Here is a 15,437-nt window from a genome sequence, read left to right on the forward strand (position 1 = left end):
TGTCTCACGTAAGAGTACGTGTAAGGTCGGTCCGGGCCACTTCATCCCACAATACCGTCGAAACAAGATTGGACTAGTAACGGTAAGCATATTGAACAAAATCAACACCCACAACTACTTTGTGTTCTACTCGTGCAAAGAATCTACGCAATAGACCTAGCTCATGATGCCACTGTTGGGGAACGTAGCAGAAATTCAAAATTTTCCTACGTGTCACCAAGATCTATCTATGGAGAAACCAGCAACGAGGGGAAGGAGAGTGCATCTATATACCCTTGTAGATCGCTAAGCGGAAGCGTTCATGAGAACGGGGTTGAAGGAGTCGTACTCGTCGTGATCCAAATCACCGGAGATCCTAGTGCCGAACAGACGGCACCTCCGCGTTCAACACACGTACAGCCCGGTGACGTCTCCCACGCCTTGATCCAGCAAGGAGAGAGGGAGAGGTTGAGGAAGACTCCATCCAGCAGCAGCACAACGGCGTGGTGGTGGTGGAGGAGCGTGGCAATCCAGCAGGGCTTCGCCAAGCACCACGGGAGAGGAGGAGTAGGGAGAGAGGTAGGGCTGCACCAAGAGGAGAAGTTCTCATCTGTTGGTAGCCCCAAAAACCTCAAGTATATATAGGGGGGAACGGGGCTGCGCCCCCTTTAGGTTTTCCCACCCCAAGGGGTGCGACCAGCCCTAGATGGGACTTGGAGGGGGCGGCCAAGAGGGGGAGAGAGGGGGCGCGCCCTAGGGTGGGCCTATAGGCCCATCTACGCCTAGGGTTTCCCCTCTCCCCTCCTAGCTGCGCCTTGGGCAAGGGTGGGAGGCGCACCAGCCCACTCTGGGGCTGGTCCCTTTCCACTCTAGGCCCATGCAAGCCTCCAGGGCCGGTGGCCCCACTTGGTGGACCCCGGGACCCTCCCGGTGGTCCCGGTACATTACCGATAAAACCCGAAACTTTTCCGGTGACCAAAACAGGACTTCCCATATATAAATCTTTACCTCCGGACCATTCCGGAACTCCTCGTGACGTCCGGGATCTCATACGGGACTCCTAACAACATTCGGTTACCACATACAAGCTTCCTTTATAACCCTAGCGTCATCGAACCTTAAGTGTGTAGACCCTACGGGTTTGGGAGACAAGCAGACATGACCGAGACGTTCTCCGGTCAATAACCAACAGCGGGATCTGGATACCCATGTTGGCTCCCACATGTTCCACGATGATCTCATCAGATGAACCACGATGTCAAGGACTCAATCGATCCCGTATACAATTCCCTTTGTCTAGCGGTATTGTACTTGCCCGAGATTCGATCGTCGGTATACCGATACCTTGTTCAATCTCGTTACCGGCAAGTCTCTTTACTCGTTTCCGTAACACATCATCCCGTGATCAACCCCTTGGTCACATTGTGCACATTATGATGATGTCCTACCGAGTGGGCCCAGAGATACCTCACCGTTTACACGGAGTGACAAATCCCAGTCTCGATTCGTGCCAACCCAACAGACACTTTCGGAGATACCTGTAATGCACCTTTATAGCCACCCAGTTACGTTGTGACGTTTGGTACACCCAAAGCATTCCTACGGTATCCGGGAGTTGCACAATCTCATGGTCTAAGGAAAAGATACTTGACATTAGAAAAGCTTTAGCATACGAACTACACGATCTGTGCTAGGCTTAGGATTGGGTCTTGTCCATCACATCATTCTCCTAATGATGTGATCCCGTTATCAATGACATCCAATGTCCATGGTCAGGAAACCGTAACCATCTATTGATCAACGAGCTAGTCAACTAGAGGCTTACTAGGGACATGGTGTTGTCTATGTATCCACACATGTATCTAAGTTTCCTATCAATACAATTATAGCATGGATAATAAACGATTATCATGAACAAGGAAATATAATAATAACTAATTTATTATTGCCTCTAGGGCATATTTCCAACAAGCTCGACTATGAATCTCGTGATGAAGCCGTAAGTCGCATGAAGGGTCTGAAAGATAGCTTCATGGATAGCCTTATGCCTTGCATGCCATATGGACCATAGTGTCACCAATACCATCGCGAATTCATCACGCGATAACAGTTCCATCAACGTAAACAACCATTGCTTTGCCTTTGGCTCCGATGTAGCTATTATTTTATGCGTGATTTCTTCATCGATGAGAGCCCACACACTCCTCGACGATGTGCACTCAATAAGTGAATGGTTCCAAGAATCCCGACCTCCACATAATCCGCACTGGGGCGAATCAGACATATGGCATGAGCACTAACGTCGTTAGTCGGAAGCGAGTGCTTCAACAATCTCCACAGGAACATCCGTACCTTGCCCGGAACTTCTGTTTTCCACAGGGTTTTCCAGGCCCCTTCCTCGGCCCTAGAGCTGGAAGGACCCGGTACTTCCTCCAACCATGTTTCTCTTCTGTTTTTGGTAGCTACTAGCATATTGTATGCCGATTTTACAGTGAAAGTTTCGTGTTTCTCGTGAAACCATGCCCAGAAATCTGTGATGTTTCGAGTGCACATATGTATTCCCAATATAACCCGAGCATCCATTGGCATGAACGTTGCTTGGACAAGCTGTCTATCCCATGAGGCAGTCACACTAGTTATAAGCTCCGAAACCAGGGTGGGTGGGTTTGGCGAAATACTCGCATAGGGCTGCATCATCTCCTTCCCGGGTAACCAGTTTTCCGTCCATATATTTGTGTTTGTTCCGTTCCCAATTCTCTTTATCAAACCTTGCTTCAGAACGTCTCTTCCCTCTATAATGGCCCGCCCAGACCTGGCTTGGATGACTCCCCAATTCGGCATGGAGTATATCAGAGGTTGGGTAGTAGACACTTTTCAGGACTCGAGCACTCAACGACTCCGGGTCTTGCAACAAACGCCACGCGTGCCTAGCAAGCATGGACAGATTGAAAAGTTCAAAATCTTTGAACCTGAGGCCTCCCATGCCCTTGGGTTGTGTCATCGTTTTTCAAGAAACCCAATGCGGTTTACGCTTACCATCTTTTGCGCCCCACCAAAACTTCCGAATGAGCATGTTTAAATGTTCACACAAGCCTCTAGAGAGTTTTTTTTTCGGAGGGGGTGAAATAAAAATAAACTGAAGGCTGAGTTTTTTTTTGGGCTAACTGAAGGCTGAGTTGGCCCATAGAGTCGCAAGACGAAACCAAAACTTTAGGCCCAAATAACAAGGCGGCCTATTAATAAAACACAAGGCGGTCCACCACTAGTAGAAAAAAAAATACAAGGCGGCCCATCGTCCTACTCCCCAGCAGAATATATCCGACCCAGTTCATGTGCAAAACCCAGTTATAGCTTTTCCCCTCATCTTCTCCGCAGATCAAACGCCAAAACCCTAGGCCGCTCCTTCTCCGACGCCGGCGACAACCCCCAACCCCTGCGGCTGTCCGCGGTAGCCGAGTGCGGAGGTAGCCATGGACAGCGCCCTCGCAAGCGCGGCGGCGATCGCCGACCAGCGCCAGAAGATCGAGCAGTACCGCCACATCCTCGCCTCCGTCATCTCGTCTTCCCCGCCGGACATCCCCCAGGCCAAGCGCTTCCTCAACCACAGTAACGCGCTTCACTCAAAGCCTAGCCGTAGATTTCTGGGTACTTGTTTTTTTTTTCTGTGCGTAATGGCCGGGATTGTTGCGAGCGCAGTGGTGTCGGATGAGGTGCCGCTCGTGGTGTCGCGGCAGCTGCTGCAGACGTTCGCGCAGGAGCTGGGGAAGCTGGAGCCGGACTCTCAGAAGGAGGTCGCCCACTACGCGCTCACGCAGATCCAGCCTCGTGTGGTCTCCTTCGAGGAGCAGGTAGGCACCCCTCGGTTCCTATAGAAGGCTAATTTTAAGTACCAGATTGCTCTGTTCTAGTTGTAGTATGTTGTACTGCACAGCCTGTAGAGCTACTATGTAATGCCATGATATGATTTTGGGAAATTGCTATCACAGCACTTTTGTTTTGACAGTTGGTCACACCTTCCACTGAATATTTTGAACTTACCCAGTAACTACTAGTAGTACGTATGGAGCTATTGCTGTAACGGGATTTTCTTGTTTGGAGTGGCCAATTTGGGCTTTGGCTAATTTTTGTCCAAGGGAATATGCAATGCATGAAGATGATATCATCCTGTTATCTCATTTATGCAGTCTCAGCTTAGATTATGTATGCAAAGGCAAGTATTGAGGATAATGTTATGCATTTTTAGTTGATGCTCTCTACCATTTAGATTTCCGTGTGGCATAGGCAGTCAACTACACAGCTTTGACAAGCCGTGTTAGTCTGTAATCCATTAAGAAGACCTATCGATTTGGTGCCCAGTCATTATAGGCCACATATCAGCCATTTGATCCAATTCCTTGAGCTTATTAACCTACATGGTTAACTTATTTTGATTATCTGTGTGATAGTTCGATACTAGGTATAAACAGGAAAATTATTGCTTAAGGATTATAGTTTTATAATACCTCATGATCTTGTCTGTGAGTAGAGAAAATAATGCAATATAGGGAATTACTGTTGCCACTCATTCCATGTTCATATGGGTTGCATTGCAGAAACCTGAATATCTACCTATAGCTTCGTGCATCATGTCCCTCTTATGCATTGCATTTCAGAAATCTAAATATCTATGGGTTACTTATTTAGTATTACTGTTTGGTAGTTCTGGTTGAAGTTGCAATTTATAATGTCATGGGTTTAAACTTTGTTAAGCTGCTGAGAACAGTCACTAAAATTAGCAGTTATGGAGTAGTATGATTTCTATTTATTGCAATCATGTCAAAGGTCTTAGATATTCATATTTCTAGGTAGTAGCTACCATCAAAGTAAACCAAGATGAAGTGTGCTTATATTGCAAAATACCTAGTTTTGAAAGATTATGTAGACTGAAGCTGGCTAATATATACCTGTGCAGATAAAATGTACAAAGGATGCCTGCATCATGCTTGTCATCTTGTGAAAGAAATTAACCGGTGAATTTCATGTGATATTTACTCATAGTTCAAAAAAGCGCTAGGCGTTAATTGTGCGTTTTGCCACCGCCTTGCGCTTTACTGACCAAAGCGCATGCTTATGCGCAGTTATGCACAGATTAAGCGTAGTTATGCGCAATGCGTTTTGCCAACGCCTAGAGCCTAGGCGCGCTTAAGCTCTTGCTTAGGCGCCCCTTTTTTAACTATGTAAACTGCACTTCCAGCTTCATGTAAATCTCATAGAGAATGTGAATCTCTAGATTTGTTTCTCTACCACAAATAACTGACTTAATATCTGTTTCTGTGGGCTTTGTAACCGCTCATTAAATCTTCTTCGGTGATTTCGTGATTGACCTTGTTGTTATTATGTAAAAGAAGTGTTGTAACAGTATAATTTTTCTTGCTATCTATATCCAGGTGGTGGTGATCAGAGAGAAGCTTGCAGAACTGTATGAATCTGAACAACAATGGTCGAGAGCAGCGCAAATGCTTAGTGGCATTGACTTGGACTCAGGAATCAGGTAGAAACAAGCTTTTGTCTCTCTTTACATGTCAATGAATTTTTTTCTAATTCTGGGAAATCTGTCCATCTGCTAAAAAACCAGGATGCTTGATGACACAAACAAATTATCCAAGTGCGTCCAGATTGCGCGACTCTATTTGGAGGTTAGTGCTGTTTAGCCTTTGTTGTCATTGGCTCATTTGCATTGTCAGCTAGACTAATGTAGTTCTTAATTTTGTAGGATGATGATGCAGTGAATGCTGAAGCTTTTATCAACAAAGCCTCGTTTTTGGTCACAAACAGCAACCAGGAAGTTCTGAACTTACAGTACAAGGTTTGTTGGTTCAGAAACAGTCTAACAATCTATCTGTCTACAACCAAGGACAACAATTTAGTTCCCTTCTTATATCTCTTATAGGTCTGCTATGCGAGAATTTTAGATCTAAAACGTAAATTCTTGGAAGCTGCACTTCGATACTATGGTATCTCTCAGATTGAGCAACGCCAAATTGGGGATGAGTAAGGCTTACTCCCTTTTAATCTTCTGTCTTCTATGGTCCTTTGTTGCCTTGCTGGTGTAGTGGTGCCTAATCTCTACTTTACACACTTGCTATTTCAATATTTTGCTCATTGTATGAAATAAATTACCCTACTTGACACTCATGTTTAGATACTGCAGTGGTTATTGGCTAGTTGTGTTTGGAACTGATATTGCTTCCATATTTTATTCTCAAAAATCTTGATGGAACATTGTTTCTGTATTTTCTCAGAGAGATTGATGAAAATGCTCTTGAGCAAGCTCTTAGTGCTGCTGTAACATGCACAATATTGGCTGGTGCTGGCCCACAACGCTCTCGTGTTCTTGCTACACTGTACAAGGTATTGGCTTTTAGCTCATCTCAATGTCCTGTGGTTTCACACCTTTTTTATTTGCTCTATTATCATTGATTGCTCCAGTAACTTCTAACCATAATGATCATCTTAGTTCTCTCTTGATCCTGTTTTGCCACTTGGAAACCATCAACGCAAGTCACATCATTTATTTATAGTTTTAGTCCCACTGGTTTAAGTCATTACCACTTCCATTCCATGAACACACATTTTGAGTTTTGAGCAGTGCTATACATATGCAAGCTTTCTTTACGATTTTGTATGATCGACCAAATCATCCATTAGATCGCATCATTTTGCAAATCAGAACCGTTCAAAGTAGGCATCGTACACAATTAGTGTGTGCATTGTCTGTGCAGAGTAGTTTCGTTGAGATTTAACATTGATCTTTTATTTCACCAATAATATACTCCCTCCGTTCCTAAATATAAGTCTTTTTAGAGATCTAATATGGACTACATACGGAACAAAATGAGTGAATCTACACTCTAAACTATGTCTATATACATCCGTATGTAGTCCATATTGAAATCTCTAAAAAGACTTATATTTAGGAACGGAGGGAGTATAAATCATGTGACTTTACAATTATACCCTTGGTCTTTTTCAAATACAAATTGAATGGTATAACTTTTGCTCCACATAACCCACATTTTGTTGGTTAAACTTGGCGGTCAAACTTGATTCTCGAGCTGCGCGTGCACTTTATTCACTGGAATGGAGGGAGTACTCCCTCCATAATCTGAATACATGTTGCTGGAGCTGTCTTGGCAAAGCAAAACAAAATATGGCGTTGGACGATTAGGAGTTCGGTGGTCAATTTTGCCCTTGTGGTATTAATGCCCCGGAAGTATAGATGTACCAGGCTTCGATCCCTGCACCCGCAGGGTACCGAGAAATGTTCATATATAATAATGGCAAGATGGTAAACAAGCTCTGTATTCAAGGGGCTCTTTGGATGGGAGCCGTGAGCTGCCCTTCCAAAAAATTGGTCGTTGACCAGATCTGGTTGCACGTTTGGTTGGGTGCCAATTATTTTGTGGGTCCAGCACACCTCACTTCATGCAGTTCTATTTTTGCCAAATTGTTGGCGCGTCGCGGGTGGGGGAGTCCTCCGTTAATTATTTGGCTTGCCCATCGATTGGCAGGGCTGGCTGTGGCGCAATCCAAACAGCCTAACTCCACCCATAACCATGGTCTTGCCCCCCATCCCATCTGCTTGTTCTCTTTGGAGTTGGAGGTGTGTCACTATTTTGAGTTTTAGACTAACTGGTTAAGTTTTTAACTTAGATGAGCTGTGGTTTTACCTTACTGTCATAGTGGGCTTGTGATGCCTCATGTCGTCTCTATTTTCTCTTTGGTTGGTAACAATTTTAATTTGCTACTCATCATATTGTCTTCCCCTGTTATCTGATCAATTTAACGTGAAATAAACTAATTGCATCCTGGATGTGTGGGAACCAGTGGCGATTCTACTAGGGGGGCTTTAACAGGCTAAAAATCCTACTAGCTAAACATTACCACTTCAAAATTATATTGAGGTGTTTTACATGCAACAACTGCTATACATTTGCTAATTAGGCTTAGGAATTGATGTATTGAACCTACCCTTCTTTGTCGTGCTAGATTTGCCACTGGTGGGAACCCAGGGTTGTTAAACCTACTTTTTGCTAAACTCATCCAAGGTCTAAAAACATGCTGTTCTATAACTTTTTCCAGTTTGGTACCAACTTACTAATATCATAATCCTGTGAACCAGTTATGTTTAACCTTTTTTGATAATTCTTTTGCATGAACATCTTCCACCACAGTTTTAAACTGCCCACTGGCAGGCAACCTATACATCTTATTTTTGCAGAATGAAAGTCTTTTGGTCTTTTAGCAACCTATACATCTTATTTTTGCTTAATGAAAGTCTTTTGATCTTTTAGCTATGCCGCCTGAAACAAACATAATGGTTACCTTAGTAATGTGCAAATATTTTTATTTTCCAGTGTATCTTATCATAATGACTCCTAAGCTATGACTTATGGCATGATGTTATAATAATTTGCCCCTTCCAGGACGAAAGATGCTCGAAGCTCAAGATATATCCAATACTGCAGAAGGTATCTGACATTGATATACTCCCCTGGCATTATGTTTGGAATATAAGTTCTCTTTGTTGATAGGGTCTGCACTTTTTCCAATATTCAGGTATTTCTTGAAAGGATTTTGAGGAAACCAGAAATTGATGCATTTGCAGAGGAGCTGAAGCCGCATCAAGTAGGGAAACTTTTAGTCATCTGTACCTTGTTGAAAATAAGTTCTCATTTATGGTATTCCTGACTGGAGTTTCTCTACTGTTCAACAGAAAGCCCTTCTGCCAGACAAGTCTACTGTGCTTGACCGGGCGATGATTGAGCATAATCTCCTTAGTGCCAGTAAACTTTACACCAATATCAGGTCAGTATTCATGGATATTGTTGTACATTAATTATTGGTTTATTCAACCTAACAGACCATCAATTCATTTCTGCAGCTTTGAGGAGCTTGGAACATTGTTGGGCATTGACCCTAGAAAGGTAAATTCTTTTTGCATGTGTTGTTTCTTTCATTTCCATGAACTCTACTCTGCAATATTTTGCCATATTGTTTGTGGCTTGTAAAAGGGAACACGCAATGCTGTGTATAGCAATAACGGAGGATATTAAATTTACAACCAAAACATGGAAATATTTGTCAGGCTCAGCTCCTTTGTTCTTATTTCGGTTTCTACTGCTATACACATACAGGGTGCAGAGTTCTGAAACTTAATCTAGGATACCATTTAAATTTTGAGCCTTCTTACCATTGACTTCTCTACTGGCAGGCTGAGAAGATAGCATGTCGAATGATCTGCGAAGACAGAATGCGGGGTTCAATTGATCAGGTATTTTATGGGCTCTCTTTCTTGGCATTCACTATCTGCTATTGCTCACGAAATTCTGGAATTATTTAACCACATCTTTATGTTATCAGTCTGAAATTCATGCATACATCTTTGTTCCACAGGTTGAAGCTGTGATACACTTTGAGGATGACACCGAAGGGCTACAGCAGTGGGACCAACAGGTTAGTGTAGCCTTGTATTTCATTTCTTCCTAGTTTTAACCATTTTTTTTTTAAATTTAGTTAAAGCGAGAAACTAGCCTTGATAGAACTGTATGCACTTGCACTTGCCTTCGTGCACTGTACACCAAAAAAATTCTCCACAAGCACCTGCTACGTTTACAACTACTATCAGGAAAACGCTTCCATCGGTTTCTAATCATGGATTGCAACAACTTTGCCACACCTGCAGATTGCTGGATTGTGCCAAGCGCTGAACGACATCCTTGACAGCATGTCGAGCAAGGGGATCGCTATACCTGTCTGAGGGAGTCTGTTACTCAGTTGTTTCGATGGTGTCTGTGATTTAACTCGGGTCAAGTCGCTGGATTAACATTTTTGTACAGATGTTTTGCCGTTGACTGATACTTCCGGAACCAATTCTGCTATGCGATCAGTTATGCTCTCTGTTTTTGCAGTGGGTATTAATGGTTTTGCACGCTCATCGGCCATCGCTGGGAATCACTATACAACACAAATACTTCCTCTTTATAACTTATATAAAAACCGTTTTTTGACACCGTCGTAGTAGGAGCATCGCTTGAGTATGAGCATCTATTCGTAATTTTAAAGCCTTTCTTCTAAATTCACTGTACCTGGAATCCAACTGATTTCATGTCTACAAATGAGTAACTCATCAAAACGTAACAATTCAACAACAGCACAGTAATCAGAAACTGTAACATGTAGTAGCAAGGACGGGATGAACTTTCCAGCAGATAGAGAATTTGTTCCTCTCTTTCACGATTTCTTCAATTTCACTGTTCTATGAGCGGATTTCCGGGACGGAAGGAGATTATGCACCAGTGGTCAGCATCCAATGCACTGCGATGAACAGCTCCTTTATTTATACATACGTAGGCATAATCCACAAGCTCTTCTTCTATACACCAGCTACAGCAAGACACAGTGGCATTGTGGCAACGACGGACCCAACAAAACTACGAGTAGAGACTACAGTAGACTGAACAGAGCCACACAACTAGGATGGCCACCATTATTCGTACAGCGGTACGCGGGGAATGGGTAGAGCAGAGACCGTGCAAGGTGACTGGAAGTCTGGAACGGCGGCTGTTCAGGCGCTCTGGAACACGGCGCCCTTGCGACCACGGTAGCGCTTCTTCAGGTTCTTGGCCGCGCGGTACTTGGTGGTGTCTCCCCAGTCGCCTTCCTCCTCTTCCCACGGGTCGTCTCCGCCACGGCCGCCTTCCTCCTCCTCTCTCCTCCGCCTACGTTCCTCTTCCTCCCTCGGATCGTCTCCTCGTCCTCCTTGGCCTCCGCCGCCCTCTTCCTCCTCCCTCCTCCGCCTTTCCTCTTCCTCCCTCGGATCGTCACCTCCTCCGCCGCCTTCTTCCTCCTCCCTCCTCCGCCGTTCTTCCTCCTCCCTTGGATCATCACCTCCTCCTCCGCCTTGGCCTCCGCCACCTTCTTCCTCCTCCCTTCTCCTCCTTTCTTCTTCCTCCCTCCTCGCTGCTTCTTCCTCCTCCCTCTCCTTCCTTTCCTTCTCTCTCCTCGCCCTCTCTTCCTCCTCCCTCTGCTTCCTTTCCTTCTCCTCTCTCCTCTCCCTCTCTTCTTCCTCTCGTTTCCCCTGCTCTTCCTCCCTCTGCTTCCTTTCCTTCTCCCTCCTCGCCCTCTCTTCCTCCTCTCGCTTCTTCCGCTCTATCTCCTCTCTCTGCTTCCTTTCCCTCTCCTCCTCTTCCCGCTCCCGCTCCCCCTTCCCGCCCTCCTGTTCCTCCTGCTCCGCCTTCCTCTCCAGCTCCTCCGCGCACGAGATGCACGCCATTATGGTCGACCCGCTCTTCGCCGACAGCAGCTTCTCCACGGCGGTCGTGTTCTTCTGCCCCAGAGCCAGCGCCACTATCTCCTTGCCGATCACCTGCAGCACCGAATGCTCCCCGGCCAGGAACTGCGGGTTGTTCTCCCCCATGTGGGTGCTGAACCCGACGAACACGAACGACCCGTTGTTGAAGGACAGCTGCGCCATCGGGTGGAACCTCGGCACCACGAACACGTCGCCTTCCTTCACTCTGAACACCGAATTCTTGCACTCTACGCCTCCTTGCCCGTGGTCGCCGCCCCTGCGGCCGCCCTCGTCGTGGTGACCGTGATCGCCGCCCCCGCGGCCGCCCTCGTCGTGGTGACCGTGATCGCCTCTCCTGCGGCCGCCCTCATCGTGGTGACCGTGATCGCCGCCCCCGCGGCCACCCTCGTCGTGGTGGCCGTGACCGCCTCCGGTGCCCGACGGGATGCTCGGGCATACCACCTGCACGATCCCTGATCCGTGGGTGACGATGGCGATCTCCGTGGCTTTCGGGTTCCAGTGAGGCCCCATCATCGACCCCTGCAAAATTGATCAGTGCAAACACTTTTTATGTTAGCACGAGAACTGAAGAGCTACTCAATGCAACAGTGAGCGAAGAATCTTCTGCCCACTTACCGTGGTCAGGTTCACCATGAACATGCCAATGTTGGACCCCTTGAGGTTCTGCAGGTCCTTGTTGGTCATGGTTTTGCTCCATCCGAAGCAGTTCTTGACGTCCGGCTTGCCGGAGTAGAAGTTAAACGTCTCGCTCTTGGATTTGTCGTCCTTCTTGTCCTTCTTCTTGTGCTTATCCTTCTTCTTCTTCTTGTTCAGTGGGGACTCGTCGCCCCACAGCGCGTTGAAGATTTCTTCCGTCCAATTCGACTTCTCTTCCTTCTCCTGGTCTGGATTGTACGTTATAATCGACTGTGGGCTCTTGGCCGATTGGATTGCCTCCACCACTTCAGCGGAAACCTTACAAGACCAACAATTCATGTAATCGATGTGATGCAACTATGCAAGACATGTGCATACTCATTCGTACTAAATTTACTTACCCCAAATCCCTGTCGAAGAATCTTTACTTCAAATCCTCTCAGTAGATTGCTGACGCTCGAGTATGCTTCTGACTTGGGGTGCTGCAATATTGTGGCCAAGTACTCACTCGTCAGTATCGCAAGAATGAATAAGTAGATCACCAAACATAGAAGCGGTCTGTAGGTACCGATGGGTCGTCGCAGTTGATGGCGTTGCTGGTGAAGATGGCGTAGATCCGGAGACGCTCTCTGGTGGCGTTGGGGTAGCTCTGGATGTACAGGATGCTGCCCTGCTCCAAGTTGTACACGTCTCCTCGCTGTATTTCCAGCGAGCTTGTTTCGCTGCCCCCTTCTTGGATGTAGGTCACCTTGCCCCGCCCTGCCCCCAGAAAATCACGACATAAGTTTAGTCACACAAAACACGTGCACTTGCAGACAGCGTTCGTTCATGGACGTTACGTACCGCTGTGCACGTAGAACACTGCGTCGGCGTGCAGCTGCACGGGCAGGAACAGGGCGCCGGGGTCCATGGTGATGAACTGCAGCCGGTACACGGTGCCCGCCGCGTCGGCGACGTCCGCGGCCGTAACCGTGCCGGCCTCGCTCTGAGCGACCACCCTCCGCCGCTCCTTCTCCACGACCTGGCCGCCCACCGCAGCCCCGGCCTTCCATTTCGTGTCATGCGCCGCGGCCGCGGCGGACACGAGCAGGGACAGGACGAGCCACCGAGCCGTCGCCACCGCCATTTTTGCAAGTCTTTGTTTGCTGCTTTCTCGTCGACCTCGCGCGGTCTGTGAAATGAACGGGAGGCTATGGCGCCTCATATGTAGACGACGCGATGCTGTAGCTGGTGAAGTGGCGATGCGTGGCGTGAGCTACGTGGGAGGCTGTGGGCATGGTGGCCGTGCATGGGCGCTACGTGCCCTGGTCACGACGGAGGCGGTGGGCGGCTCGAGGACTCGCGGTGGTGTTGCGGTCCGTGGGGCGTGTCCTATGCTAGCCACTTGGCCCCTGGCTATGTGAGGTGGAGTGCACGTGCCGCGCGATATATGTCCATTTGGTGCCCACCGCCCTACGCGAAATTTCGATACGGCTTCTGTTGCTAATTTCGGTGCTTAAGGGGTGTACAATGTTATCTTGAGAGATAAACGGCGAAGGATGGGAAAGCATCAGGTGATCAGGTTACTCCCGGTGCTCCAAATTCAGAAAAAATATTCTGAAAAAATGAATGCTCGTAAGGAATGTAACCACAACACCTAAATACTTTAGGTCCAAACTTGGAATGCACATTTGCGAAACAAAAAAGTGAAATCCACATGTGAATATTGTCGATATTGCTTTGGCCTTTTTTTTACACTATCCATGCCACATTTTGTTTCTCAGTGTGTGTTTTGAGTTTAACCTAATATTTTTAGGAATTATAGTCAAATTCCTTGTGAACATTCATATATTTTTTCAGATATATTTGTAACATTAAGATTTTTTTTTGTGAATTTGGAGCACCGGGAGTACCCCAAGATGGTAATAGCTGATACTCCCCAGGCGAAGGATAAATATAAAAAAAGTCTTTTCTTAATTAAAAGAGGATCTTTTAGCACAATATTTTTATCACATATCTAGGTATATTTAGTTATGAGAGTGATGTGTTTATCTCTCATTTAGGTGGGAATTAATTAAGTCTTAACTAACTCTCACACCATTTGATTTTATACGGAGAATCCGTGCAATTTTTGTCAGCGACAAGGTGGCGCCATCACGGAAACCAAGTGAGGGTTCAAATTGAAATACAAGGCCTACTCGCAAGCCTCGTTTACCGTCTCGGCTTGCTGGGCCTGAATGGGCTCTAAGAGCATCTACAGCCGGGCACCCCAAACCCCCTCATATGCTCGGGCAGACGACTTGGTCAGGGATCGATCACAAAAAAGCGACCAAGACAGGCGCCTCAAAAGGGCCTCAAACGCCCGGGTTGATTGGCACCCCAACCCAAATGTATGACGGATATGGGGGCATCAGAACATGTTCGCCACGTCGTACTGATGATGGGGTCCCACACGAAATTGCCCCAAAACCCGGCGGTCCGGCGGACGTCTCCTCCGGTGGGGGGTGTGAACGCCGCGTGGCGCCGCTCCAGCTCACCGCCCAAGGTCAAATCCGGCCGTCGGTCGGCGTCCCGCAACCATAGCCGCATCCACCTTGTTTCTCTTCGCCGCCAGCCTGAGCCCATCCACCTCTCTCCCGCTCCGATGGTCTTCCCAGACCCTCAGGCTTCGCCATGGTTAGGTCAAAGAAAACCACGTATGATATGCTCACGCCGGAGCGTCAGTTCAAATTGAGTAGGAGATCCGGGCAAGGCGCATGTTTAGCAATATGAGCATCAAGTAATTCAAGAAGTGACACTGGTTTATCAAACATAGTAGAAGCAGTATCATGAGTATTATCAATAGCAGAAGCAGTGTCTATTACTTGTGACATTTCTGATTGAATAGCAGGTGGTGGTGTCACAACTTGACTTAAAATAGTAGGTGACTCAAGTGTAGACCGAGTTGACAGTTCCTTAACTCCCCTCGTCTTAGAGGGCATGATGTTGGTCTTAGAGTCTCTCAGATTCTTCATGGTGAATATAAATTGCAGCAGATATTTAACTCCCAAGTGAACTTAATAAATAGAGATATGCTCCCCGGTAACGGCATCAGGAAATAGTCTGGGTGGCCCACAAGTATAGGGGATTGCAACAGTCTTCGAGGGTAGTATTTCACCCAATTTATTGATTCGACACAATGGGAGTCAGAAAATATTTATAAGCCTTAGCAGTTGAGTTGTCAATTCAACCACACCTGAGAAGCAAACTCTTGCAGCAAATTATTAGTAGCACAATAATTTGATAGCAATAGTCATAATAGTAGTAATAGTAACTGTTTTCATTGTTGGAGATATGCCCTAGAGGCAATCATGTATGATGATATTTCCTATGTGTTTATGAATAAAGATAGTCCTTGGACATTATCAATGATATATATAAGCAAGTACGTGACTTGTTGTGGGACTATGCATTGCATGATTACTGTCCTAAAATGTCCCTAGTCGAAAGG

General features: G+C 46.4%; 2 protein-coding genes across 2 annotated transcripts; one reads left to right on the forward strand and one right to left on the reverse strand.

Moving 5' to 3' along the window:
* Nucleotides 1-3,449: 3,449 nt before the first annotated feature.
* LOC119291362 (COP9 signalosome complex subunit 4) lies at nt 3,450-9,955 on the forward strand. Its single transcript, XM_037570106.1, has 14 exons — nt 3,450-3,585; nt 3,676-3,827; nt 5,406-5,509; nt 5,594-5,654; nt 5,732-5,824; nt 5,909-6,009; nt 6,261-6,369; nt 8,445-8,489; nt 8,578-8,646; nt 8,735-8,826; nt 8,903-8,945; nt 9,233-9,292; nt 9,415-9,474; nt 9,704-9,955. Exons 1-14 carry the CDS (start codon nt 3,450-3,452, stop codon nt 9,776-9,778), a joined length of 1,200 nt encoding a protein of 399 aa, XP_037426003.1. The 3' UTR covers nt 9,779-9,955.
* A 484-nt stretch (nt 9,956-10,439) lies between these two features.
* Nucleotides 10,440-13,113, reverse strand: LOC119293852 (vicilin-like seed storage protein At4g36700). The gene is made up of 6 exons (XM_037572196.1): nt 12,812-13,113; nt 12,537-12,727; nt 12,370-12,450; nt 11,948-12,286; nt 10,818-11,851; nt 10,440-10,733 (listed from the first exon to the last, which is right to left on the reverse strand). The coding sequence occupies exons 1-6, from the start codon at nt 13,092-13,094 to the stop codon at nt 10,586-10,588; spliced, it is 2,076 nt and encodes a 691-aa protein (XP_037428093.1). The 5' UTR covers nt 13,095-13,113; the 3' UTR covers nt 10,440-10,585.
* Between the last annotated feature and the right edge of the window lie 2,324 nt (nt 13,114-15,437).

Source organism: Triticum dicoccoides, chromosome 4B (genome assembly GCF_002162155.2).
Source record: "Triticum dicoccoides isolate Atlit2015 ecotype Zavitan chromosome 4B, WEW_v2.0, whole genome shotgun sequence".
Lineage (NCBI taxonomy): Eukaryota > Viridiplantae > Streptophyta > Magnoliopsida > Poales > Poaceae > Triticum > Triticum dicoccoides.